Source organism: Mirounga leonina, unplaced genomic scaffold, assembly GCF_011800145.1.
Source record: "Mirounga leonina isolate KUSES-001 unplaced genomic scaffold, KU_Mleo_1.0 Mir_173, whole genome shotgun sequence".
NCBI classification, from domain to species: domain Eukaryota; kingdom Metazoa; phylum Chordata; class Mammalia; order Carnivora; family Phocidae; genus Mirounga; species Mirounga leonina.
In genome coordinates, this window is record NW_023270447.1 from 15,498,193 (window position 1) to 15,524,278 (window position 26,086).

The following is a 26,086-nucleotide window of genomic DNA, read 5'->3' on the forward strand; positions in this document are numbered from 1 at the left end:
CAACATCACTGCCGGAGGGCCTTGATATGGTCTGCTGAAACGATCCCCAAACAAGCCAGAATTTGTAGACTAGCTCAGCGACTGAGTGATAGCCTCTAGAGAAATAGCTCATCTGGGCAAAAACAGCCCAAGGTCACTTTTTCCTGTATTTCTTTTTCTTTTTTACACATTAAAGTATTAGGTCTTTTTTAAAGATTTCATTTATTCTTTTGGCAGAGAGAGAGAGAGAGAGAGAGAGCACAAGCAGGGGGAGCGGCAGGGAAAGGGAGAAGCAGGACCCTGGGATCGTGATCTGAGCCGAAGGCAGACACTTAACTGACTGAGCCACCCAAGTGCCCCAAAATATTAGTTCCTTCAACTACCTGACGTGATAGAAAGCTCCCAACTATTACCCACTGAGGACACCCCCCCATCCCCTGGCCACATGGGACACAGACTGGACAACTGGAGGGTTCTATAACTGAGGGGATGTGAAGGGAGACAGGCACTGCGCCGGCCTCTCTGACCACCCACATCACCTGGCTTCTTTTCACAAGCACTGACAGCACCTCTCAGTCTCCCACAAGTGCACTGGGGGCATCTCCCGAAGGTCAAAATGACATGAAGCCTAGAAGTGACCCGCCCAGACCCAGAGTGGTGGCTCTGGCATGGAGTGAAAAGGCCTTTGAAAACAAAGGAGTTCTGTGCACCTGGGTTGGCCCACAGGTGAATGGGAAGGAGAGTCAGGTGGCTGGAGGGGACAGCCAGTCTGGTTTTTAGGGTGCCTGAGCCCAGCAGGAGGGAAGGCCAGACCTCCCTGCCACACCTCCTCTCCTGCAAAGCAGAAGGTCTGCCAGCATGCATGTTTACGTCAGGTGCCAGGCACCTGGCTTTCTTTCCTGACCCTCTGCCTCTCACCCTCGGGCCTGGTTTCCTCCGTCCACTGACAGAGAACGGCCGCACTTTAGTACCTGACCTCCGAGGTGGTTCCAGAATGCCGTGCTGCCTTCGGCCCCTGGAATCCCCTACTTGTCTTCCTGCCTCTCCTGCTCACAGCCCTGGGGCAGACCCTATTTCATGCCCCGGAAGCCCCGGGCCCTAGTTGGGCCTAACGGGGAACTGAAGGGACATCGCGCTGGCTGCTCACCCCCAAGGCAGCCCTGGGACGTGTTCCTCTCCATCTGCACCCCTAACTCCCAGGACTGGCTCTCTCCTTGTCGTCTGTGACCAGGTCCTCTCCTGGTGTTTGCCTGTGACCCCTCGTGAATCCCCCTTAGCTTCTTTCTGTATTTTCTGACGGCAATTTCTAGCCCATCCTCTGAGAAACCTTCCCTGACTCACAAAGTGGGGTAGAGCCTAGTTCTGGAGCTCTAGGAGCTCCCCAAATTTCTCCTACCGTGACATTCATCAACCTTTGCCATGAGCACACGTTTCATTGTCAGTCTGTCCTGCTGGACTCTACGTGCTCTGAGGAGAGGATGCCACTCCTCCCCAGTGCCTAGCCCAGGGCCTCAGCCCCACAAGGCTCCCCTAACAGTTGTGAAGTAAAAGGCAAGAACGAACGAATGTGCCCTGCTCCAAGGTAGCATGGGTTAAGCACAGGGACGATTTCCTTTAGCCAGACTCACGGCCCAGAAGGACGGCTACACCCCAGAGGCTGGAGGAGGAAGGAACGTCCTTCCCTGGTCCTGAGTCATATTCCCAGGACCTCACCCCTTCTCTGGTGATTCTTTAGGGCAATGGTTCCAATACCACCGTCCACCACCCCGTCGCCATGCCCCGCCACCCTCTGCCACCCTCCACTCCCAGCCCACCCCGGCTTCGACCTCTGGCCCTGTTGTCCTGTAACCACAGACCCCAAACACAACATTGTGGGCCCAGGCCACATCCGCCCGCCAGCTGCTGCGGCCGAGTACTGCTCTGACTTGACAGACAACTGAGGAGCCCACTCTGTCTCCCAGACACGGGAGATGCGAGAGGGCAGAGATCACACGGGTTCCATCCTAGGGCTCTGGAGCCAGAGAGAGCCTCGCACTTCCTATCGGGGTGACCTTCCACGGAGCGCGTACTCAGAACCTCAATTCTCTTGCTTGGAACTTGAGCATAACAAACACAGGATGAGGGCGATTGCCATGCTTAACGCAGAGAACGTAAGAAAGCTCCCGGGACACAGCCTGGAATTTGGGCACAGTTCAACAGATGCTTGTGTCCCTGCACTTACCGAGGCCACTGCCCTCCTCTCTGACGGGACTGAGACTACTTCAAGCGAACAAAATAGAGCTGTTCGCTGTTGCCCTAGCTCAGACTTCCAACTGTCCCACAATGTCTGTTCTTCGCTTTTTCTTGGCAATAGAACCTCTAATTTTTTAACTGTGTGTGGCTGCCCCCAGATGAAACCGTGTCTCCTGGCCTCCCTCGCAGGAAGGTGTTGCTGTGTCACGAGGATCTGGCCGGTGGGGTGGAGGTAGACGTGCTGTCATGACTTCTAGAAGGGCTGAGGGAGGGAGGGCACGCTCACCTTCCTCCCTGCCACCTTCCTAATGGCTGGTGTAGGGTATGGTTGGAGCCCGAGTGTCATTTCTGCTACCAGATGGAAGCAAGTGGAACAGGAGGTCAGCCACAGGCGCTGAGATGAAGTCGAACACACACACCCAGGGCTGCCATCGCTAGAGGATCATGCTGGCCTGGGGCTCCTCCTTGTGGACTTCATTTCCGTAAGAGAGAAATTACCTCATATCGTATTTAAGCCACTGGTTGAGTCTTCTGTGACTCCCAGACACACCTCATCCTGACTGATTACAGTCCTGGTTCTTCCTGGATAATTATCCTGAGTTCACTGCAGGTCTGCAGAGAGCTTCCAGAGAACAACAGAAGAGAGTGCTCCTACAGCGTCTCTGGAGCTAGCCGTAGGGACCATGTCTCCCAGGGAGCCTGCTGACCATCTTGAAGCAAGCTCCAATGGGTCAGCTGACTCCAGAGGAGAGGGAAGAGACCCCAGTTGACTAAGAATCTACTACACAGCAGTTGTTCTTACAGATTTGACTGGAGCCGATCGGAGACAACATAAACTTGATAAAACAGTACGGGATCACATTAGCCTTGTAGATTTGACATCTGCTGTGGTTATTTTTTTTTTTTTTAAGATTTTATTTATTTTATTTTGACAGAGAGAGAGAAAGCACAAGCAGGGGGCAGAGGGAGAAGCAGGCTTCCCGCGGAGCAAGGAGCGTGATGTGGGACTCGATCCCAGAACTCTGGGATCATGACCTGAGCCCAAGGCAGATGCTCAACTGACTGACTCCAGACAGTTCACAGATCAAGATGGCAGGGTGAGGCCAGGTGTCTGAGAGAAGAGCCCCTCTCATCTGCTGTGGTTCTTATCTGTCTGGTGACGGTTGGTCTCAGAAAGCAACTTACTCTTTGGTACTCCCGTCGGAGTGTGAATGTGGGCCTTAACCAAATCGAACAGAAGAGTTAGAGAAGATCTAGAGCTGGGCCACTCAAAGTGTGCTTACAGACTAGCTGCCCATCCCCACACCGCTTGTTACTAGCCCACAGCGAGGTGAGGAGCTTGCGCCAGAACACAGACTGACCGCTTGACGAAGCCCAGTGTTTCCTTCTGCTGACATTTTCCCCCCCTCGCGAGATTTCTCGATAAAGGAGTGGTATATATTCTGACCTAAGCTCATTACCTCATTTCAGACAGTACTTTAAATAGCACTTCTTTGCCCTGTTATGGGGCTTCAGAAAAATATCGTTTGCCCTACCTCAAACCAAGTGAATCATGATCTCTGAGGAGGGGGCCCAGGCAACTGTATTTTAATAAAGCTGATTCTGAGGAATCCCTCTGGTGGAAAACCACTGTATAGAGATAACAGGACGGGGTGGGGGGTGGGATTCAGGATTGTCTTCTCAGGACCTAAGCAATGTGACCATGTGCACTTGCTTTAAACGTAAGCTGGCTCTGCTGGGCACAACACACTTTTAATAGGGCGATCTTCTTGATCACTGATGTGAGAGGAGTTGGCAAATTGCCGTGGATAAAATCTGAATCCTTCTTTCTAGAGGCTTTTGTTCATATTGTAGTTTTTCTGAAAGCTCTTTCAGTCCTTACTGAATTTATCCTCTCTTGAAACAAACCCAGTTTCTTTAATGCCAGTGTAAAAGAGGAAAAGGGTTTTCCTGCTTTCCTCCATGACAGAGCCCCTGGCACCATAACCACCGTCATGGGACACGCCTCATTGCAGGGGAATCTGGTCCCCATGAAAGCAGGTCAATGGCTCTAAAATGGCGGGGTCTTCCGTGCCCACCTCCGAGGTGATGGAACCCAATGCTCTTACCTGCAGTCCCCAGGCTCAGCAGCACAGCTACCCAGAAGACCCAGAAGAAAATGAGGATGGCAAAAGTCCATAGTGGTTGGAACAGCAGGAAAGGAGAGTTGCTGATGGCCTTATTTATGACTTGAAAAAGTTCAACTGTCAATTTTATTCTCTTTCTGAGGACAAAAATCAAGCTGAGCAGAACTGCCTGGTGAGAAAGGGGTTAGAATAAATGACTCAAAATAGTGAAGAACTGAGAAGGAAACCTTCATATTTCACTGGTATCTCAGCAAACAGCTCTTTATCTACTCACTATTTTTATTATAATTGAACAGAAAAATGTTCAAATCCTAACTGAGCATCTACTTTGTGCTGGTCCCTATGAGAGACCCTGCAGCTAGAACAGTGAACAAGACACAGTCCCTGTCCTAAGGGAACTTGAGGTCTGGTCAGAGAGCAAGAGAAAATGCAAATAAGGTCCTCTAGGTTCAGAGAACCATCTTCTGTCCCTTACCTCCTCCCCACAATACCCCAAAGACTCAGAGAATGCTCAAGGATTGCAAAAGGCAAGGAATGGAACTATAAGGGGAAAGGACAGTGATTATGCCTCAAAGCAACCTTCTGTGCCTTCCTCACTACTGGTTTTGGCCTCCCTCCATGTAAATTTCATATTAAATTCATCCCAGTCCAGTCACCTGCCATCTCCTCACACCCTTCACAGGCAAGCTTTTGCACAGACTAGTCTCCATCTGCCATCCACACTTTCACACCCTAACCTAGAGCATGGCATGTGAATCTCTGTCCATTCCTCTTTTCTTAAAACTTTTTCCTCCCTTCACTTCTGTGATCGCTCTTTCTTCTGGCTCCCCTCCTACTTCTTCAGTTGTTGTTTCTCAGAGTCTTTGGGGGCTATCTCCTATTCCTTTGTGGTCTTAGCATCCTTCCTAGGGGCTGATAACCTTCATTTCAAATAAGAACCTCCAGCGGTGGGGTGCCTCGGTGGCTCAGTTGGTTAAGCATCTGCCTTTGGCTCACGTCATGGTCTCAGGGTCCTGGGATCAAGCCCTGCATCTGGCTCCCCGCTCAGTGGGGAGTCTGCTTCTCCCTTTTCTTTTGTGCCCTGTCCCCCGGCTCATGCTCTCTCTCTCAAATAAATTTAAAAGAAGAAGAAAGAAGAAAGAGGAAGAAGAGGAAGAAGAGGAGGAGGAAGAGGAAGAAGAAAAGGAAGAGGAGGAGGAAGAAGAAGAAGAAGAAGAAGAAGAACAACAACAACAACAACAACAACAACAACAACAACCTCCAGCCTCACCCTTCTCTAGGTGCTAGATGAGTAAGCACATCAGTTCCTGGCCAGGCCATGAACATCCTACTGTGTCTCAAATTCAACTCGTCATGAGCCAAATTCATTATCTTCACATAAAAATCTCCTCTTTCTTCTAGATTCCCTACTCCAGTGGCCCTAACTTTTCTGGACTCTTCAAGAATAAGTAAGGTTCCTCTCCTGTGTATTTCCATGTTATCCCAAACTTACCAACTCTAGCACTCGGCATTTTCTACTGCAAATGTTTACTTAGCTGAATTTCTCATTAGGTTAAGCTCCCCAAGAGCAGAGCTATCCCTGGTGCACAGCACAATCCCAGTCACCTGCGTTCAATTTCCTAGATCTCTGTCTCTATTCCCACAATTGATCGCAGCTCAAGTCCTATCCTCAACCATCTGTACCCTAATAACGTCCTCATTAGCCTGTTTTTTTAATTTAATTTTATTTTTTAAAAAGATTTTATTTATTTATTTGACAGAGAGAGATAGCGAGAGCAGGAACACAAGCAGGGGGAGTGGGAGAGGGAGAAGCAGGCTTCCCTCGGAGCAGGGAGCCAGATGCAGGGCTCGATCCCAGGACCCTGAGATCATGACCTGAGGCAAAGGCAGACGCTTAACAACTGAGCCACCCAGGCGCCCCTTTATTTATTTATTTATTTATTTATTTTTTAAAAGATTTTATTTTATTTATTTGACAGAGAGAGAGACACACAGCTAGGGAGGGAACACAAGCAGGGGGAGTGGGAGAGGGAGAAGCAGGCTCCTGGCCAAGCAGGGAGCCCGATGCGGGGCTCGATCCCAGGACCCTGGGATCATGACCTGAGCCGAAGGCAGACGCTTAACGACTGAGCCACCCAGGCACCCCAGCCTCTGTTTTTAATCCCCTTGGCTCACAACCCCTACTACCCCTTCCTGGCCCAAAGGATCTCACAGTTTAGTGGAGGAAAGTCGAAGGAAGTTGGGATAAACTAAAACTGCTCCCAAAACTGGGAGCAGAGCCTCCTGCCCCAGCTGAACATGCCCAGACACCCCTAAGTTGTAAAGGCTAAGTAGGAATTTCCAACTCTGCATTTTCTACTATCAATAAGAAAGAGGGACCTTTTTTTGGTTTTACTTAAAATTTTCATGAAGCAAAATTATATGATCTTTAGGTAAATAAACTTGGCTTCTAGCTCCTGAGTAGAAAGCTAACATATGCATATTTCTTTCTTTTTTTTTTTTTTTTTAAGATTTTATTTATTTATTTGACAGAGAGAGACACAGCGAGAGAGGGAACACAAGCAGGGGGAGTGGGAGAGGGAGAAGCAGGCTTCCCGCGAAGCAGGGAGCCTGATGCGGGGCTCGATCCCAGGACCCTGGGATCATGACCTGAGCCGAAGGCAGATGCTTAACAACTGAGCCACCCAGGCGCCCTAAACATATGCATATTTCAATGCATGTGTGTTTTACAAGTTATATACATGCATACAATACTCCTCTCACATTCTTAAGTACACTGCAAGGATGTTCATTAGAAGCGTAGAGTCAACTCTAACCTGACCCTCTCCTCAGTCTCAGCAGGGATCAGCATTACCTAATGGGGATGGCGCTGGGGGTGTGAGCGAGGCTGGGCTGGTCAGCAGGGCTGATGCACCATGGGGGTCATGTCTTGACTTCACTCTTCTGGGCTCTAAGCCTCCAGGAGCTGCCCTTCAGCCTGTGCTCCTAAGCTGATGCCCTGGGGTATGTGTTTAACGCCAGTCACCCTCTTTTCTTCATCACAGCTAGTGCTTTTTGTGAAACTATTTAGACAACGTTCATATGCAGCCCCCATCTTCCCAGAACAATGTTTTCAAGTTGATTTGTAAGGTAGCTTCTGGGAACTCAGGAGACAGGACCATATATCCACCCAAGTGTCCTGGTAGCAGACAAGGATTTCCCTGGGAAATCTTCACTAGATGAGACTCTCGGTCTCTGCTGGGCTCCAACATGTAGGGAGGGAGTGGGGGAAGACGAGCGAGATGGGGCTCCCATATGAGCAAGCAAGAAGGGATGAGGGTTGAAGGAGGGGACCCTTCTTCTGCTTCTATTCCCCTCTTGCTAAGGTTGGTTTCCCCCTCTCTTTTGCTTCTCTGGAGAAGTGGGGATAAGAAAGGCACAGTGAGGGAGAAGAGGGGTAGCTGTTAACTCCTCTTTCCCCTTGGATACCAGCACTGGGGACAGGGAGTGGTGTCTGACTAGAGGACATAATGTGACTTTCCCTGTCTTCCTTCCCTCACCTTGTGCCAGGGTCCTGTGGGAGCCAAGCTGGGCTGGTGGGGAGAAGAAGCAGGTGGGCAGTGTTTTTCTTAGGTGGAGTTACCCTCTTGCACCAAAGCCAGCCCCACTTCCTCAGCCCCAGGTCTCCAGTCAGGGGAATTAGGGGTGGCTCTCTATAGGAATGCCGAGCTTCTGTGGCGGATGCTCCCTAGGGAGGAGGGAAGTCCGTGGAATCTTGCAGGAATATTCCCATTTGACAAATGAGGAGACCCAGGCCTAAGGCCAAGTCATTCTGCGAGGTCACATAGGGGGTAGTAGGTCTGAACACCCACCCGAGACCACAAAGGCTAGAGTCTTTCCCCGTGTACCACGTCATGTGGTTGCTTGCTTTGTAATTCATCTAATCAGGGGGCAGGTGCTATTGGTGTGTTTTGTCTTGCTAGCTCTGTTGCCTAGTGCAGGACCCAGTGCACGAGAGGGGCTCAGTAAATGGCAACGAACAATCTAGGGCTCTTGTGAGGACATGCCCGCCCAGCAACCAGCACGTGGCAGGAACTTAGTAAGTAGTGGTGACAAATGTCCCATGGGAATGGTGTGGGAGCTGGTTTGCTGGTACCCTCTGACACAGCCCCTGAACAGTCCTCACAGACACAGGTGAGAACAGCCTCCCTGCCTTCACAGCCTTCCCTCACGCTAACCTTCCGCTCAGGGAAGAGAAGTCACCCCTGACTCTGGAGTCTGGGTGGCCATTAAAGGTTCAGCGTGTGGAGACAAAGGAAGCCCCATGGAGGGCTCAGGGAGAAGGCAGGCTGTCCCCCCACTCCCTCCCCACTGCCCAACCGCTCCAGCCTCCACCTGGGGCGCAGGGGGTCCCTTCTCCTTCAGCCTCCTCACAGGCCCTGGAGCAGCTGCAGGCCTGGTCCCTGCCCAGGGCAGGACAGATCAGGAACTTTCCTTAGTCATACACTTGCTCCCTGAGATGCACTCCATGTGACGAACACACACCTGAAACCTCACTAGAAAGGAGAAGATGTGGAGACTACCGAATATGGGAATGGAAGGCTCTCCTTAGCCGAGAACTGGTGAGAGAGTCTGCGCTCGCCCGAAGAATTAAAGGGCTTGTGGGAACCCTAGCTGTTGCCCATCCATAAACGGTGAGTAAGCAACACGCCAGCAAGGATGGCCATGGTGGCCTAAAAATCAGCCCCAGCCCCCCTCCACGGCCTTGTGATTCTAAGGCTTTTAATGCCCCCTGCGGAGTGACCTGAATGATTTTCCAAGCTCCCTCCTCCCACAACAACCGTATCTGCTGCCTCAACATTCTGTTTGCCGGTTTTCAACTAGGGTGTTCACGGGGAGGCAGTGGGTTCTCTGAACACCAAAATCACCCAGTGGCCCGCGGGTTTGGAAAGAAAGGGCTCTCTGTGTTCGAGGGCAGTGGGAGCTGCCACACCCTGGAGGGGGCAGAGCATCCACTGGCTGGAAGGGGGAGCCTCCTCACAAACAGGAAACGGGAACTGTCGTTAAGTCTGCCCCCTGACCCCCACTCCTTACAGCGTCCACCTTACTGCCACTTGGGGGTACAAATGGTTCTACTGTGTTCAAGGAAAATGAATCAGCACAAGTAACAAATCAACCTCTGAGAGCTGGCAGAAATGACCTGGGAAGAAGGTAAGGTCTTTTTTCCTGTTTTGTTTTGTTTTTTTTTTTCTTTTTTTGAAGGTTTTGATTTATTCCTATGTGGGTATTGCAAATAAGAGAACGCACTAAACATGTATTCATTCACCATACTATTATGTATGCATACTCTGAGGTTAAAAAAAACCCACCCAAATTCTAGTTGTTTTTAGTTACAATCCTATTATTCGGATTTCAGAGTTTTAGCAGGCTACTTGACCTCCCGCTGGAAGGGCATTTCTTACCGTGATTACTGTAGATAGAACAGCAAACCCCAGCAAACACTTCATATTTTCCCTTTCTGTGTCCAGTTCTATGCTAAGGTCACGGGTATAGTCGTAATACAGCCACCATAAGACACCACAGACAACTAGAAAGCAAAACACCAGGTCAACTCAGCACAGATGCATGGGTAACTGCCCCCCCCCCTCCAGCATGTGGACCACACACGGGGTGGCCTGGCTCGGGCGGTGGGTCCCAAGGGCCTGGGGCTTTATGTGTACCAACCAACCCTCCAGAGGAGCTGGCCAGGGCCAGGGTAGCCTCCCCAAGGACTGTCTGGGCCCGCAGTGGCTGCCTGTCTTTGGGAGGCACGGGGAAGGGATTCCAGAACACAGGTGCCTCCTGCCAGCCCAGCCTGCAGACTGGGTATGGATGTGAGCAGGGCGGAAAGTGCACGGGCAGGGCAGTGAGGGGAACACCATTCAAGTCCAAAGTCTAGAACTGCCCGATGAGCTCCACTGGTGCTGACCCCTGCGGGAACGGGGACGTCAGCGTGGCACTCACAAGTCTGGGTGGGTAGCCTGACATTGCACATGCCCTCCGTTTTAGCACTACCTGCACCTACAACACCACCACGGTGGCTAGAGGAGGGTCACATTGGTCTTTCCTTGTCCTAGGCGGGAAAGGGTCCATCATAAGCTGCTGTGCCCGTCCTCCAGCATGGCACGCTGTGCACCTGTGAGCTGTAGGGCTCTCAGTTGCTGAGGGCAAAGCTGATTATTCAGGGGAATGAAACCCTACAGTCATACCAATTATTAAAAGTTCAAGTATCCCATGCCAGCTGGTAAATAGCTGCTACCTTGAACTTCCTGTGTGCCCCTACCTCTCAGACCCCCTTTCCTGACAACCCCTGGATGGACCCACATTCCGGCCACAAAACGGGAACCAGTGGGCACAGGGGAGGGTCTTTGGGACCCTGCCCCAGCTCAGGGCCTGAATCGTTTTAGACTGGTGGGAGCCTTTGCATGACAACTGTGGGGACCTACATATCAACGGCTGATGTGAAAGGTCAGAAGACATTCTTTAAAAGCAGGCATTCTTTCCAACAAGTCTTGGAGTCTGTTAATGGTATGGCCACGAGGACTGCTGGAGAGAGCAGCAGAGACCACAGACTGGCATCAACTTGGCGAGTATCTGCAGGACACAAGCAAGTCCCTTTGTCCTCTCTGGCTCTGAGTTTTCTCATATGTGAAACGCTGGGGTTGGATGAGAGACTCTCTGAAGCCTATTTAGCTCAAGAATGCCAACTTTTAAGTTCCATACTTAATGAAAATGCTTTTCATTTAATGAAAAAGAAATCCATCAAGTAGAAATACTCACACAGCAGTCCCGAAATAATCAGTGCGATGAAAATGTGAACCAGGAGGGTGGTGATGAATCGGAAGGTGACCATCATGCCCAAAGACAAGGCTGAAAAATTAAGCAGAACATATAAACCCCAACAGCACTCTCAAGGTGTGAGAGTGATGAGGACAATGGCAGGGCTACCATGACTCCCAGAAGAGGGAGGGCTGAGGAGTTCCTTCAGTTTCTAAATATCTTCGACATCTACTAAACAAAAACCACAAGACACACCCAGCGCACTCTCTGAAGCATATACAAGTTCAGTCTGCTATAGTAAGCCAGTTTCTGAAGCCCTAGCATTCTTCTTCAATTAAAAAAATTTTTTTTGTTGTTAATTAGGTCTTATTCCCAAATACCCAAAATGTTGTGTTTTTTTTTAAGAATTTATTTATTTATTTGAGAGAGAGAGAGAGAGAGCATGAGCAGAGGGGCAGAGGGAGAGGGAGAAGGACAAGCAGGCTCCCCACTGAGCGCAGAGCCCAATCCCAGATCACGACCTGAACCTAAGTCAGAGGCTTAATTGACTGAGCCACTACAGGTGCCCCCAAAATGTTTTTTTTAAGTCCAAATGAACCATTAAAAATTTTTTTTTTTTTTTACCATACTTAACTCTTTTGACTTCTTATTGAGCTTGTGTATAGTTTTTTTTTTTTTTTAAGATTTTATTTATTTATTTGACAGAGAGAGACACAGTGAGAGCAGGATTACAAGCAGGGGGAGAGGGAGAAACAGGCTTCCCGCCGAGCAGGGAGCCCGATGTGGGACTCGATCCCAGGACCCTGGGATCATGACCTGAGCCGAAGGCAGACGCTTAACGACTGAGCCACCCAGGCGCCCTTGAGCTTGTGTATAGTTTTAACTTTAAATGTTTTCAGGTATTCCTATTAAATATGAAAAATCAACGCCTTTATTTTTTTATTTTTATTTTTTAAAGATTTTATTCATTTATTTGACAGAGAGATAGAGAGCACAGATAGGCAGAACGGCAGGCGGAGGGAGAGGGAGAAGCAGGCTTCCCGCGGAGCAGGGAGCCCGATGCGGGGCTCGATCCCAGGACCCTGGGATCATGACCTGAGCTGAAGGCAGACGCTCAAACGACTGAGCCTCCCAGGCGCCCCAATTAATGCCTTTAGAAATGAAAAATTTTCTAATGTTTTGGTAAGCTGTATATGTAAAAAATCTGTATATTACTGTCCAGTACTTGGGCTTTTAGGCTTATGAATTTATGTTAAGCATTTCAGTGAATTTATATATACTATTTTACTTTTTCTCTAAACCAGAAATCTTAGGATTCCATATAGATGTTTTGGTGTAGTGGTTAAGAATGTGGCTTTGCGGGGCGCCTGGGTGGCTCAGTTGGTTAAGCGACTGCCTTCAGCTCAGGTCATGATCCCGGAGTCCCGGGATCGAGTCCCGCATCGGGCTCCCTGCTCAGCGGGGAGTCTGCTTCTCCCTCTGACCCTCCTCCCTCTCATGCTCTCTCTCTCATGCTCTCTCTCAAATAAATAAATAAAATCTTTAAAAAAAAAAAAAAAGAATGTGGCTTTGGGGATCAGAACACAGCTCTGCGGCCCACTCTAGTCACCATATGACTTTGGCCAAGTCACTTAACCTAAGCCTTGGTTTCCCCTCGTGCAAGTGGTGACAGCATTCTGACGAGGTTTTAAGGAGTTAAGAGTAAGCACAAGGCCTGGCACATTGGATCATAAGAAATCGGGAAGTTGCATAAAGGTGACGAGGTAGGCATCCCCAAGCACTCAGGAATTAGTAACCCTCTGGTAATGAAATTACAGAACACTCCATTTGTAAACTGGTAAAATCACGGCTGACCGAAGAATTCCTTTCAACCAAACGGCTGGGGAGCAGCCACTGCAGAAGGGGGTAGACAGCAGGCCATTACTACCGCCCACAATGGCAGAATGTGTTCATTTGTTCAAAGACAAAGTTGACTCTTAAAGGGGTTCCTCAAGTTGGAGGACAGCAAATAGGAAGTTAAAGGGCCAGGGGTGGGGGTAGCTGCTTCCAGAAGCGCCTGAAAGAGGCATGTCCTGGCTCAAGGCCTTGACCCGCCTCCAACCCAAAGCAGGCAGTTGGCTACCTCAGGCCATTGCCGTCTGACGCTAATGAACACGATGCACGTGCCTCCTTGCCTTGCTCACCAAGCAACCTTCTGACCTGGCTTGCTCATGCGGAGAGGGCGGTCTGGCCAGAAGACACACATTTCTGGTTCCCCTGACAGTTGTAATTTTCATTGCCAATTCGCAGACTGGCCAGTTTGTGAATCTGCTTTGCACACCCATGCTTACTCAGAGCTGAGGACTAGGCTCTGGAACATGGCCGCTATATTAAGGCAAACCCACACTCAGTGAGGTCTCTTGGCAGAGAGCCGGCTGGTGTTCCCCTAATTCTATTGTCCCCTCTCCCAGCTGAACCTAAAACACTGAAAATATTTATGAAGAAAATACGTGAAGTTTTATCTTTAAGTCAAGAGGCTAATTTTCACCGTACAACATACGTAAGTGCTAGAAACTTTGGCACAGTCATTGTAAGAAAATTAACTGAAAATTACCTAATGCGAAGATACACAGGCCGAGGATTATGTCTCTTCCTGACATTATTCCACTTAGAATTCGATGGAGGATGTCGACATCATTTATCAAAACAGATGCAAACAAGGAATAGCACTCAGGCGTTTGAGGGATGCATCGGTTAAACAAGGGGAAAGACTTGCTAAAAAGGAAAGAAAAAATGGCAAAGATGTTTATTTAATTACTTGACTTAAAAAAAAAAACCCATGTTTAAAATTCTCAACAAATAAGAAAACATAAGATCTGCAGTAATAAAAAGAAGTTTAGCATCCTGTTTGCTAAATACACTTTAGAAAGCCAGGCAACTGTGCTCTCTTAAAGTAATCAGCTGCTCTGGGTGGGGAATGATGATGGGGACCCAGGGAAACCAGAAATCGACACTTGGAGAGTGACATTTCTGACTCTCCTGTAGTGGCCCTTCTTAGACACAGACTCCAACTCCAGCACAAGAGTTGCATGTCTTTAAAGAACTGCTAGACACAAGGGGCTGGTTCAGTGGCGAGCTGTGTCAATGAAACAAGCAGCTTTATTCTATCCTCTTTAAGGAGGCGAATAAGGCTCGACAGGCTTGCTCTGAACAGAATGGGTACTGGGGAGTGATGAATGTATGAATAAAGCTGCAGTTGATAACCAGTAGATGAAAAAGCTGACCTTCTTGGGATCTCTTCCTGAAACATAAAAATGCTCAGCGATGTTCATCCTTTTTTTTTTAATTTTATTTTATTATGTTATGTTAATCACCACACATTACATCATTAGTTTTTGATGTAGTGTTCCATGATTCATTGTTTGTGCATAACACCCAGTGCTCCATTCAGTATGTGCCCTCTTTAATACCCATTACTGGGCTTACTCATCCCATCCCCCTCCCCTCTAGAACCCTCAGTTTGTTTCTCAGAGTCCATAGTCTCTCATGGTTTGTCTCCCCCTCCGATTCCCCCCCCTTCATTTTTCCCTTCCTACTATCATTTTTTTTTTTTTTTTACATATAATGTAAATTATTTGTTTCAGAGGTACAGGTCTGTGATTCAACAGTCTTACACAATTCACAGCGCTCACCATAGCACATACCCTCCCCAGTGTCTATCACCCAGCTACCCCATCCCTCCCACACCCCCACCACTCCAGCAACCCTCAGTTTGTTTCCTGAGATTAAGAATTCCTCATATCAGTGAGATCATATGATACTTGTCTTTCTCTGATTGACTTATTTCACTTAACATAATACCCTCTAGTTCCATCCACGTCGTTGCAAATGGCAAGATTTCGAGGTTTTTTTTTGATGGTTGCATAATATTCCATTATATATATACTAAATTTATATATATATACTAAATTATATATATACTAATTATATATATATATATACTACATATATATATATTTAAATATATATATATACTATATACTAAATCTTCTTTAACGGGTGTTCATCCTAATGACTCTTAATGAGGCCACAAGCACCTTCACGGGCTTCTGCCTTTCCTTCCTTCCTTGGGTCCCCACAGTGAAAATTATCCCAACCCAAGAAGTGCCAAATTATCTGAAAAATTGCTAAAAACCAAGTACTTTTTGAAATGTGTGAAGATGAAACATGAGAGAACCCAAATGCAAACAGTATTATATTGTCATGAAGAAAGAAATGGCTTCTGAACTTTCAATGAACACGGCGTAGAACATATGGAAGAATCTTTCTCAGGAAGTCACAACATTACAGAAATAGTTCCTGAGTCACTGAATAGTGATTCAAGAGGAGGGTAATACAAATAAGCAGCTTTTCCCTAATTAAAAAATTTGAAGGTGTAATACATTCTCATGGCTCAAATTCCAAAAGGTACAATAGAATAAATAGTGAGAAATGGCTGTTTTTTTCTCCTTGAGGAAAAGCACATTTCTTCTCAGGCAGCCATTGTTTTTGTTTGTTTGAACATTTTAGAAAATAAATTTCTAATTTTGGAGTAATTTTCAAGTTACAGAAAACTTGCAAAGATGCTACGGAGTGTTCCTATGTATACCTCACAATCACCTTCCCCTAACATCGTACATAACATAACCACAGTACATTTGTGAAAATTAAGAAATTAACATTGTTACTATCCTATTAACTAAACTACAGTCTTTACTTGGATTTTACCACTTTTCATTAATGTCCTTTATTTTCTCTTCCAGAATACAATCCAGGATGCCATGTTGCATTTAGTTGTCATGTGTCCTTTGGTCTATGACAATTTCTTAGGTTTTCTTTGTTTCCCATGACCTTGACACTTTTGAAGATTGATGGTCAGGTATTCGGTAAATTGTCCCTTAGGTTTTCTCATAATTAGATTGCAGTTATGGGTCTGGAGAAGAACACCACAGAGGTGAAGTGTTCTTGCCATAGAATCATATTGGGGAACATGATAGCAACATGACATCACTGGTGAAGTTAATCTTGATCACTTGGCTAAGGTGGTTGGTATCTGTCAGGTTTCTCCACTGTCATGTTACTATTTTTCTAGATTCTTTGGGAGTGAGTCACTGAGCCCAGCCCACCCTTAAGCGGAGGGAAATTAAGCGGGAAATGTCTACATACATTATTTGGGATTCTTCTGTAAAGATTTATCCCTCTGTGCCCTCCCCCCATTTATTTATTTAATCATGGATATTTATTCTTTAGGTTATAATCTAGTATGATCGCTATTTATTCTGTTGCTCAAATCATTCCAGCTTTGGCCACTAGGAGGTCTTTCAGGCCGGCCCCTGGGTAATTTTGAGCACATCCTCACTTTCTGGTTCTGCAAGATTATGCCACCCTTATGTTGTATTTTCCTTATCCAAGTCCTAAAATCAGTCATTTCTCCAAGGAGCCCTTGGAAAATGGTATTTAGAAACCAATATCTGGGTACTAGGTATGCTCATTCCTACTGGGGTGTCACTGATCCTAGGTCCTCTTATAATCCACCCTAGTATGTACTGTCGGAATGCTAACTAGTACCCCTGTGAGAAACAAACTTACCTACTAGAGCATGGTGCCTATGTACAGTTATTTTTGTCTTTAGTTCACAGTATTTAGTCATAAAACTGTTTTCCAAAGTTACGTCATAGGTCAGTTCCTTTTCTCTCTTCCCCCTTCAGCGAGGTTATGTCATATATTTGTATTAAGTTAAATTCATTTGTCATAGTCTACATTCTTGATACTTTGGTTGATTTTATTTTTTATTTGGATACAGTAAAGTTGACTCTGTACAGGTATTGATAAGTACATTGGATCATGTAAAAGAGCAATTCTAAAGAGTTTTTCATTTGTTTGTTTTGCTTTTGTTTTTTTGAGAGAGAAGAATGTTCATGTGAATCCATTCTTGTCCTCCAAGGGAGAGAGGGTGAGAGATACCACTCCTAAATCAGATGAGAAGTGTTTCCTAGGAAACTCAGAGGGCTTAGATGACCTCATGGGTTAAGGTTTGAGCCCTGGGAAGTGGAGGCTAGTGTCCTTGGTGTCTAAGACAGCTTCATGGAAAACTGTGGGGCCCTTAGCAGAAAGAAGCTGGAGGTCCCAGGACCAGGGAAGACTTAGCAAATGACCATACAGGGCAGAGAAGCATTTGACCACGTGAAGAACACTGCAGCTGAGACCGCCAGAGTGATGGGAAGTCTCCAAAGAACCCAAAATGTGTCCATGGGAGAAAGCTGGCTGGAACATCTCCCAAATCCAGAAAACTGGTACTAGTATCAGTCCAATAAAAATGCTCCTGTTCCCTCTTACGCCTCTTCACTTTTGCTGTGCCAACCCTGAGAGTCAGAGGCCTGTTTTAGTAGACTGTGAGAGGAAAGAGGTGAGGAGGAGAAGGAGGAAGAGGAGGAGAGAGAGGACTGCAGCCCCCTTCCCTGACCAAAGCCTTCCCATCCGTTCCTGGCCCAAGAGGGGAGAGGGAGAAGTTTCAACTGTCAGTCAAGTCTGAAGTCTATCATATTGGGCTGAACATTTTAATTACTGAATGGAAAGTATCTCTTACCATTTAAAGTGACTGAGTAATTATTACTTAAAAGTAACCACAGCAGTCTTGGGAACTGTGTTTTCATTCAGGGACAGAGAAAAAACTAGTCCCACTGAATAAACTTAAAGAGACAGAAAGAAAGTAGAAAACAGAGAAAGAGAAATTAGGAAAACAATCTCATTTACAACTCCATCAAAAAGAATACCTAGAAATTAACTTAACCAAGATTGAAAGACCTAATCTTTGAAAACTATAAAATACTGATGAAAGAAATTGAGGCCAACACAAATGGAAAGATATCCCATGCTCATGGACTGGAAAAATATTGCTAAAATGTCCATACTACCCAAAGCAATCTATAGATTCAGTGCAATCCTTTATCAAAATACCAATAGCATTTTTCATAGAACTAGAACAAATAATCCTAAAGTGTGTATAGAACCACAAAAGACCCCGAATAGCCAAAGCAATCTTGAGAAAGAAGAACAAAGCTGGAGGCATCACAAGCCTAGATTTCAAGATATACTACAAACGTGTAATAATCCAAACAGTATGGTATTGGCACAAAATTAGATACATAGATCAAGAGAACAGAGAGCCCAGAAATAAATCCACACATTTATGGTTGATTAATCTATGACAAAAGAGGGAAGAATATAAAGACAGTCTCTCAATAAATGGTGCTGGGAAAACTGAAGCTAAATGCAAAAGAATGAAACTGGACTACTTTCTAACACCACACACAAAAATAAACTCAAAATGGATTAAAGACCTAAAGGTGAGACATGAAACCATAAAACTGCTAAAAGAAAACATAGGCAGTAATTTCTTTGACATTGGTCTTAGCAACATTTTTCTAGATATGTCTCCTCAGATAAGGGAAACAAAAGTAAACATCAACTATTGGGACTACACCAAAATAAAAAGCTTCTGCACAGTGAAGGAAGCTATCAACAAAACAAAAAGGCAACCTACTGAATGGGAGAAGATATTTGCAAATAATATATGACAGGAGGGTGGTATCCAAAATATATAAAGAACTTATTCAACACCTAAAAACCAAATAATCCAATTAAAACATGGGCAGAAGACCTGAACAGAGAGTTTTCCAAAGAAGACATACAGATGGCACAAGACACATCGAAAAGATGCTCAACATCACTAACCATCAGGGAAATGCAAACCAAAATCACAGTGAAATATTACCTTACCCCTGTCAGAATGGCTAGAATCAAAAGACAAGAAATACATGCTGGCGAGAATGTGGAGGAAAAGGAACACTTGTGCACTGTTGGTGGGAATGTAAACAGGTGCAGCCACTGTGGGAAACAGTATGGAGGTTCCTCACAAAATTAAAAATAAAATTCCCATATTATTCAGTAATTTCACTACTGGGTGTTTACCCCCCCAAAACAAAAATGCTAATATACATAGACACCCCTATGTTTTCACAGCATTATTTACAATAGCCACGATATGGAAGCAACCCAAGTGTCTGTCAATAGATGGATAAAGAAGAGGTGGTATATTTAAACAATGGAATATTACTCAGCCATAAAAAGAATGACATCTTGCCATCTGTGACAACATGGATGGACCTAGAGGTTATTATGCTAAAGGAAATAAGTCAGTCAGAGAAAGACAAATACCATATGATTTCACTTACATGTGGAATCTAAAAACAAAAAAATGAACAAAGAAACAAACCAAAAAAACAGACTCATAAATACAAAAAACAAACTGATGGTTGTAAAGGGTAGGTGGGTAGGGGGATAGTGAAATAGATAAAAGGGAGTTAAGAGGTACAAAAACCCAGTTATAAAATAAGTAAGTCACGGAGATTAAAAGTACAGCATAGGGAACACAGTCGATAATGCTGGAATAACTTTGTTTGGTGATAGATGGTAACTACACTTATCATGGTGAGCACTGAGTAATGTATAGAATTGTTGGATCAATATGCTGTATACCTGAAACTGACATAATTATATGTTATACTTCAATAAAGAAATAAAACCGGAAAAAAGTATCCACACAAAAATAAAGTTGCTTTTTGATGACACCCTGTAGGCTATGTTTGTCTGATATAACAATTACACAAACAAATATGTATATATATGCATACACACACGCACACTTCTATGTATATAAACACCTAAATTACACTTAGGATATAGCCTCCTTTTTATGCAAAAGGTAGTATACAGCATACCGCTCTATAGTCTTTCTTCTTCTTAAAATTTCAACATCTTGCTGCTCTGTCTCAATCAGAATATAAGGGATTCCTTTTATTTTTACTAAAGCAAAATTTACGTAAAGTGAAATGTACAGATCTTAAACATACAATTAGGGACCTTTGACAAATACAGGTGTTTAAGCAACCGCCACCCCTTTCAAGGTATAGACCATTTCTATCATCCCAGAAAGTGCCCTCAAGCCCCCTTCTGATCAATCTCCAACCCGCATAGGCACTATTAATCTGATTTCTAGAACTATAAACTACTTTAAAAAAAAAAGATTTTATTTATTTATTTATTTGTCAGAGAGCACAAGCAGGGGGAGTGGCAGGCAGAGGAGAGGGAGAAGCAGACTCCCCGCCGAGCAGGGAGCCCGATGGGGGCTCAATCCCAGGACCCTGGGATCATGACCTGAGCTAAGGCAGACGCTTAACTGACTAAGCTACCCAGGTGCCCCTTCGAATTACTTTTTGTGTGTGGTAGGAGGTAAGAGTCCTGGTACAAAATGAACAAAAGTCACTTTTTCCCTATGTCTTTCCACTTATTTCAGCACCATTTGTTGAAAAACTTCTTTAACCCCATGAAGTTACTTTGGTACTTTCATTAAAAATCAATTGACTATGGCGGCGCCTGGGTGACTCAGTCAGTTAAGTGTCCAACTCTTGATCTCAGCTCAGGTCATAATTTTAGGGTCCTGAGACTGAGCCCCGCATTGGGCTCCATGCTGAGCATGGAGCCTGCTTGAGATTCTCTCACTCTCTCTCTGTCCCTACCCACCCTGCTCTCACGCACTCTCTCCCAAAAAAAAAAAGAAAAAAAATCAACTGACCATGTATATGTAGTTCTATTTCTGGGCCCTCAATTCTGAGCCAATTATCTATTTGTTTATCTTCATTCCAATACTGCTGTTAAAAAGAAAGCCACAGGCCCCAAATGGTGTCACTTAGGCTGAGTCCCCAAACCGGGGCTTAATACCTAATACAATTTCAACTTTCCCCAGAAATGTAATCTTCACCAGTCCGAGGAATTTTCTGATGGGTGCTAATGAGCCTGCTGCATGGGCTCTCTCCATCCTCCAGAAGAAGATGAGGCAATCTGCAAGATAGTTGCTCTTCTCCTAAGGGAAAAAACAACCTTGCCTGGAACAGTCCTCTCCTTTGGCTAACTTTCTTGCCCCGCCCTCTTTCCTATAAACATCTTCCATTTGTAAAACTCCCCAGAGCTCCCCTCTACTTGCTGGGTGGGGTGCTGTCTGATTCGTGAATCATTAAATAAAGCCAATGAGATCTTCACATTGCCTTGGTGGAATTGTTTTTAAACAGATTTTGGTGGGCTGGGGATCTGAAGCTAACTTCTGATGGCATTTGGGGAAGAGAAACACAACTGTAGCGTTCTGCAAGGTCTTCTGAGTTCATGGTTTTTCTCCCCATTTCTGAGGGCCATTGGTGGGTTCCTCTCAGTTTCAGCCATGCTCCTCGTGTTCAAGCTACTGATCTAACTGGCTTTCCAGTCCAGGGTGGACAGGTCAGTCTGGACTGACAGGAGGCTCGAACAGAGCACCAGTCTTTAGCCCTTGGTTCAGTCTACAGTTCTGTGTTGGAATCCCTTCTTAGTTCCTGTCCACAGTCACCCTGAATGGAGTCTGCTGGTTTAGTCCATACAGCGGATTGCTGGTGGTACGCACGGCCTTCTCTTGGCCAGTCTGCAGCGCCATGTTTTGGTTACTGCTGGTTTGTTGGGGTACACATTTGTTTGTCTTGTTTTATATAAATAAAGGCCATTGCTAGTGGGGATCTTGGAGGCCAAAACACTGCAAAAATTGGTGGGAATTGGTGGAGCATTTAATAGCTGTTAGAGTACTTGCCATCTAACTCAGACTCCTGCGTTAGGATGCTTGGTCATGGATCAGATTAGATTGACACTAGGTCACCTCCCAACCTCAAGAAAACTTCCGTGCAATGAGGCACGTGGTAAAACACAACCCTAACCCAGTAGCAAGTCCCTCTGAGGTATTAGTTTGACTCTGCGAAACCCAAAGGCCTAACTAGAAGGAATGGGATCCTTTGCATCCAGAGAGCTGACCATGCCATCTTCTGGTGCTGAGCACCTGCTCATTTTATGTCTAAGAATAACAGTCCTAGAAGTTGCAGGTATCCAGCAAGATAAAAAAGTTTTACCAAAAATAATGTAGAATTGCAGTGGCCATTATGGGGAACGTTCCAGTTAGACAAGATCATTCATTTAAGAAGTGCACTTGAAAGCAAGAGTTTCCAGATTAAACAGAATGGGGTACCTGTTTTAACTGGCCTGCAGAAGCCTCCAAAAGGTTTTAAAATTCCAAAATAGTTTCATTGGACGGTTCATTAAAAAAGCTAATGAAAAAAGAGAAAAGGAACCTAAAGCAAGACCCTAAGACTGCCATAACTCCTACTGTTCCTCTCTAGTCTTCATTCAAGTACTTACGCTAGTGAGCCTCGGGCTGAACTGCCTTTCCCTTCTCAAGAGACTATTAACTGTGACCTATTGAAATAAGACCATTGCAGGCTACTGGCGATCCTCCTCAGGTATCTCTCAGTCCTTGGTTAAAGGTCGAACTAAGGTCTAGAGTTAAAACATTTCTTAAGCCCAGGGAGGATTCTCAAGAGTTTTTATAAATAGATTACCTCCTGAACCCAGTGAGAGAGGGGAATAAAAACTCACATTGTCCCTTCCTTTCCACATAGAGATCCATGGGGTATTGACTCTTTCTGTCCTGGGAATAACTATTTCCTTCTTGATTGTCTCCTTCTGTGTCTTAAGAACGAGGCTTGGCTTTCTGTCTGGGACGTGCTGGTTGTCGGTTCTTTCTTTGGCTATCTTTGACAGTGAGTCTAGATATTGTGAAGGTGCTATGTTTTACGTAACTCTCTTCGAGGACGCCTCTTGGGTCTATAAGTTTGTTTAATACTGCCCAAAATACTGTCTGTCCTGGCTGGAACCTGACAAGACATTTGAAAGGACTTAATCATTCTAGAATCAGAAATTTGGTTAAACTGGAAGCTGATACTCAGAGCCTGAATTTTTAGTTTAATTTATTGTTATTATTTTTTCTTTTTAGGTCTTCTCCCTCCAAGCTAAATGTACCCAGAGGAAAAGATATTCCCACAGGTGGATGGGTGTGTCAGTCCTTTGACATCAGTTAAGTGGCAACCCCATTCTCTGAGGGGTTGAAAACAGCTGTCCCGGGAACACCTGGGTGGCTCAGTCATTAAGCGTCTGCTTCTGCTCAGGTCATGATCCCAGGGTCCTGGGACGGAGCCCCACATCAGGCTCCCCGCTCAGCCGGAAGCCCGCTTCTCCCTCTCCCACTCCCCCTGCTTGTGTTCCCTCTCTCACTGTCTCTCTCTCTCTCAAAGAAATTAAAATCTTTAAAAAACAAAACAAAAAACCCCCAGCTGTCCCGGTTTTACAAATCCAGTCTTTCCAGGACCAGAGGTGTGGCTCCAGAAACAATTCAAAGACGGCCAGTCCCTTTTACCAATCCCCAAACCTCCCCTTTTTATCTCAAAAGGCTGGTAAGTGTAAACCTTCTGGCTTTAAGGGGACGGAAGTCATAGTAGGGAGCGCCTGCGTTTTTTTTCTTGTGCCTTTCTAACGTGCGTGTTCAGCCTTCTGTCTGGTGTTCTCGGGGGCTTTTCCAGATTGCAGGGAGGTATTCTTACCAAGAAAACAAAGCGGGGGTGGTGAAAAGGTCATTTGGAACTTGACTTGCCAAGGACAAAGAACACCTCTTCAGTGTCTTCTCCACAAATTTTTAAAAGCTTTAGTCATCTAGACAGTTCAGCTTAACTTATTCCATCTATTGGAAAAAAACCCTCAGATCCAACTTTTATGACTAGTAAATTTTGTAACTTTTTCATGGCAGGTCATTTTAAAATAGAAGCTGGAAGGCAGCTATGCTCACCACTATACCAAAATAGAAGCTGGAAGTTTTCTGTGTCTCTGAACGCTCACGTGTAAGAGAACTTCAACTGCCTCGTTGTTGTTTTTTTTTTTTTTTTTGACTGTCAGTCTGTATTTTCTAACAGATTAAGGTCTTTCCAGTTTATCTCTTATCTCAGGCAAAAGACCCTGAGGGCAAGACATGCCAGATGGGAATGAAACTACCCCTCAACAATAAGGACTGCCCAGAGCCTGCAAGACCCCACGTGACTGACCCCAAAACAGTGATTGGCTTGACCTTTATTGACCACCTGGACCTACCCACCGAACTTTGTCCCACATTTTCCTTATATAAAACCAGGAAATATTTTTGGCCCTTTGGAGACCGACTTTGGGACACTAACCCATTGCCTTCCCGGTGTCGGCCTCACTGAAAGAAATGCCTTTCTTGTTTCATCACCACTGGTCTGTCTTTGGGTTTCGTTGTTGGCGGTGAGTGGCTGAGTGCATGCATGCATATGCTGTGGTTCTATGGTATTTTTTACCTCCAGATGGTATTGCTGAAATTAATCTGTAAAAGAGCTCTATTTATATAGCTCGAAGGCAAGTGCTTGTAAGGTTTGGCCATTCTACAACTCCTAGAAAGATAGAAACTAGAAACCCAAATGTTTTTCAAGTTCATGTGATCTGGAAAAATATTTGATATTAAAGCAAATTTCAGGTTGATGGTTTAATTAAAACAGACATCAAGATTAAATATAAAACTTTTATTCTACCTGAGTTTACTAGCCTAATAAATTCATGTTAATGCTTGTAAGATCTGTCAAAAAAAATAGCTTAGGATAATGACTGACTTTGCCTAATGTTTAATGAAGTTTTTGTAGGTAATCTAACGTAATTATTAAGGACAAGTAAATAGATGTAAGCAAGATAGAAGTTTATAAATGAACTTTTCAGCAATATTTATGTCTACTTAAAGAGTTTTCTCAAATTTTCTTTTTGGTAATCTAAAACCTTAAAGTTTTGCTGAGTTAGGTTAAATGATGAATTAAGTTAAATTTATTAAATACCTAGATCATTTCCAAATAAGACAAAATACTAATACATTAATTGCTAAACATAGGTTTATCTACTTTTAGCTTCTCATTACAGAGAAATGAAAAGATATTTGTATATGTTAATGCCATATGGAAAAGTTTCAAAAGGCACCTGCTTCTAGAATTTTTGAAATGTATTCATAAATTTGCAATTTTAAAGAATGGGTTATCAGTATGTTCTTGTTACTATAGGTGTGTTTCCCAGATGGGCTGAAGCTTTTTCCTGCTGCAAGGCTGACGCCCCCACGAAAGCAAAGAAATTGTTAGAAAATATGTTTCCCACTTGAGGTCTATCTTCCCTGATCTCCAGTGATCAAAGCACCCACTGCACTGAGCAAATCATACAAACCTTAACAAAACCTTGCAAATGTTGTGGTATTCTCTCAGAAAACTTTCTGCTGATCCTATCTCATGCTAGTATGACCAGCTACTGGTCTTTAAAGCCTTATGCTAAAGCCTACCATCCACAGGATACACATGCTTTCCCCTGAAGCCCCTGTTCAAAGGCTCCTGTTGGTCACAGTCTGGAACCTGGTGACTGGCTGTTTTGGAAACATCATTGTTAAAAAAACAGCTCTTGAGCCCCGTGGGAAGGGACCTTACCAAGTGCTCCTGATCACTGACACAGCCGTAAGACTAAAAGACGTAGAGAGCCTTGAGGACACATCTTATAGCTAACAAAGGCTCCACCTGACATTGGTCCTTTGCACACACCGGATCCTCTAAATCAAATTGATGGGGAAGAGATGTAGCTGACCTTGAGGTGGACTGCTTCCATTTAAGACACCAGATTTAGACTTCATACTTGAAATAGAAAACTCCCCTTCCTTCTTTTCCTTTCCTTTACTCTGGCACTGGCCTGGAAAGATAACACCTTCATCTGTATCTCCCTGCTCATTGCTAAGTGGGGGTAACCTCTTGTTTCAGGCTAGGAGAAAGTCTAACTGTGCCCCTAACATTTCACAAATAAAATAAGACATCTAATCAGTTGACTCTCCTTAATTTCCATTTTGAGTTCATTTACACTGACCTACCAAAGAGGGTTTCAGGATTCAGGACTCACTCCTTATGGCTGATCCCTATTTCCCTGGTTAGGGATAAATGTAAATG

General features: G+C 45.0%; 1 protein-coding gene across 1 annotated transcript in view; it reads right to left on the minus strand.

The window, feature by feature from the left end:
• The window catches only part of SLC44A3 (solute carrier family 44 member 3), a 98,964-nt gene that overhangs the window by 57,336 nt on the left and 15,542 nt on the right, over positions 1 to 26,086 (minus strand). The window contains exons 6-9 of the mRNA XM_035017983.1: positions 13,729 to 13,889; positions 11,136 to 11,225; positions 9,779 to 9,903; positions 4,320 to 4,506 (exon numbers count right to left, since the gene is read on the minus strand). Coding sequence (XP_034873874.1) covers positions 4,320 to 4,506; positions 9,779 to 9,903; positions 11,136 to 11,225; positions 13,729 to 13,889 — 563 coding nt within the window. The remainder of the gene's footprint in view (positions 1 to 4,319; positions 4,507 to 9,778; positions 9,904 to 11,135; positions 11,226 to 13,728; positions 13,890 to 26,086) is intronic.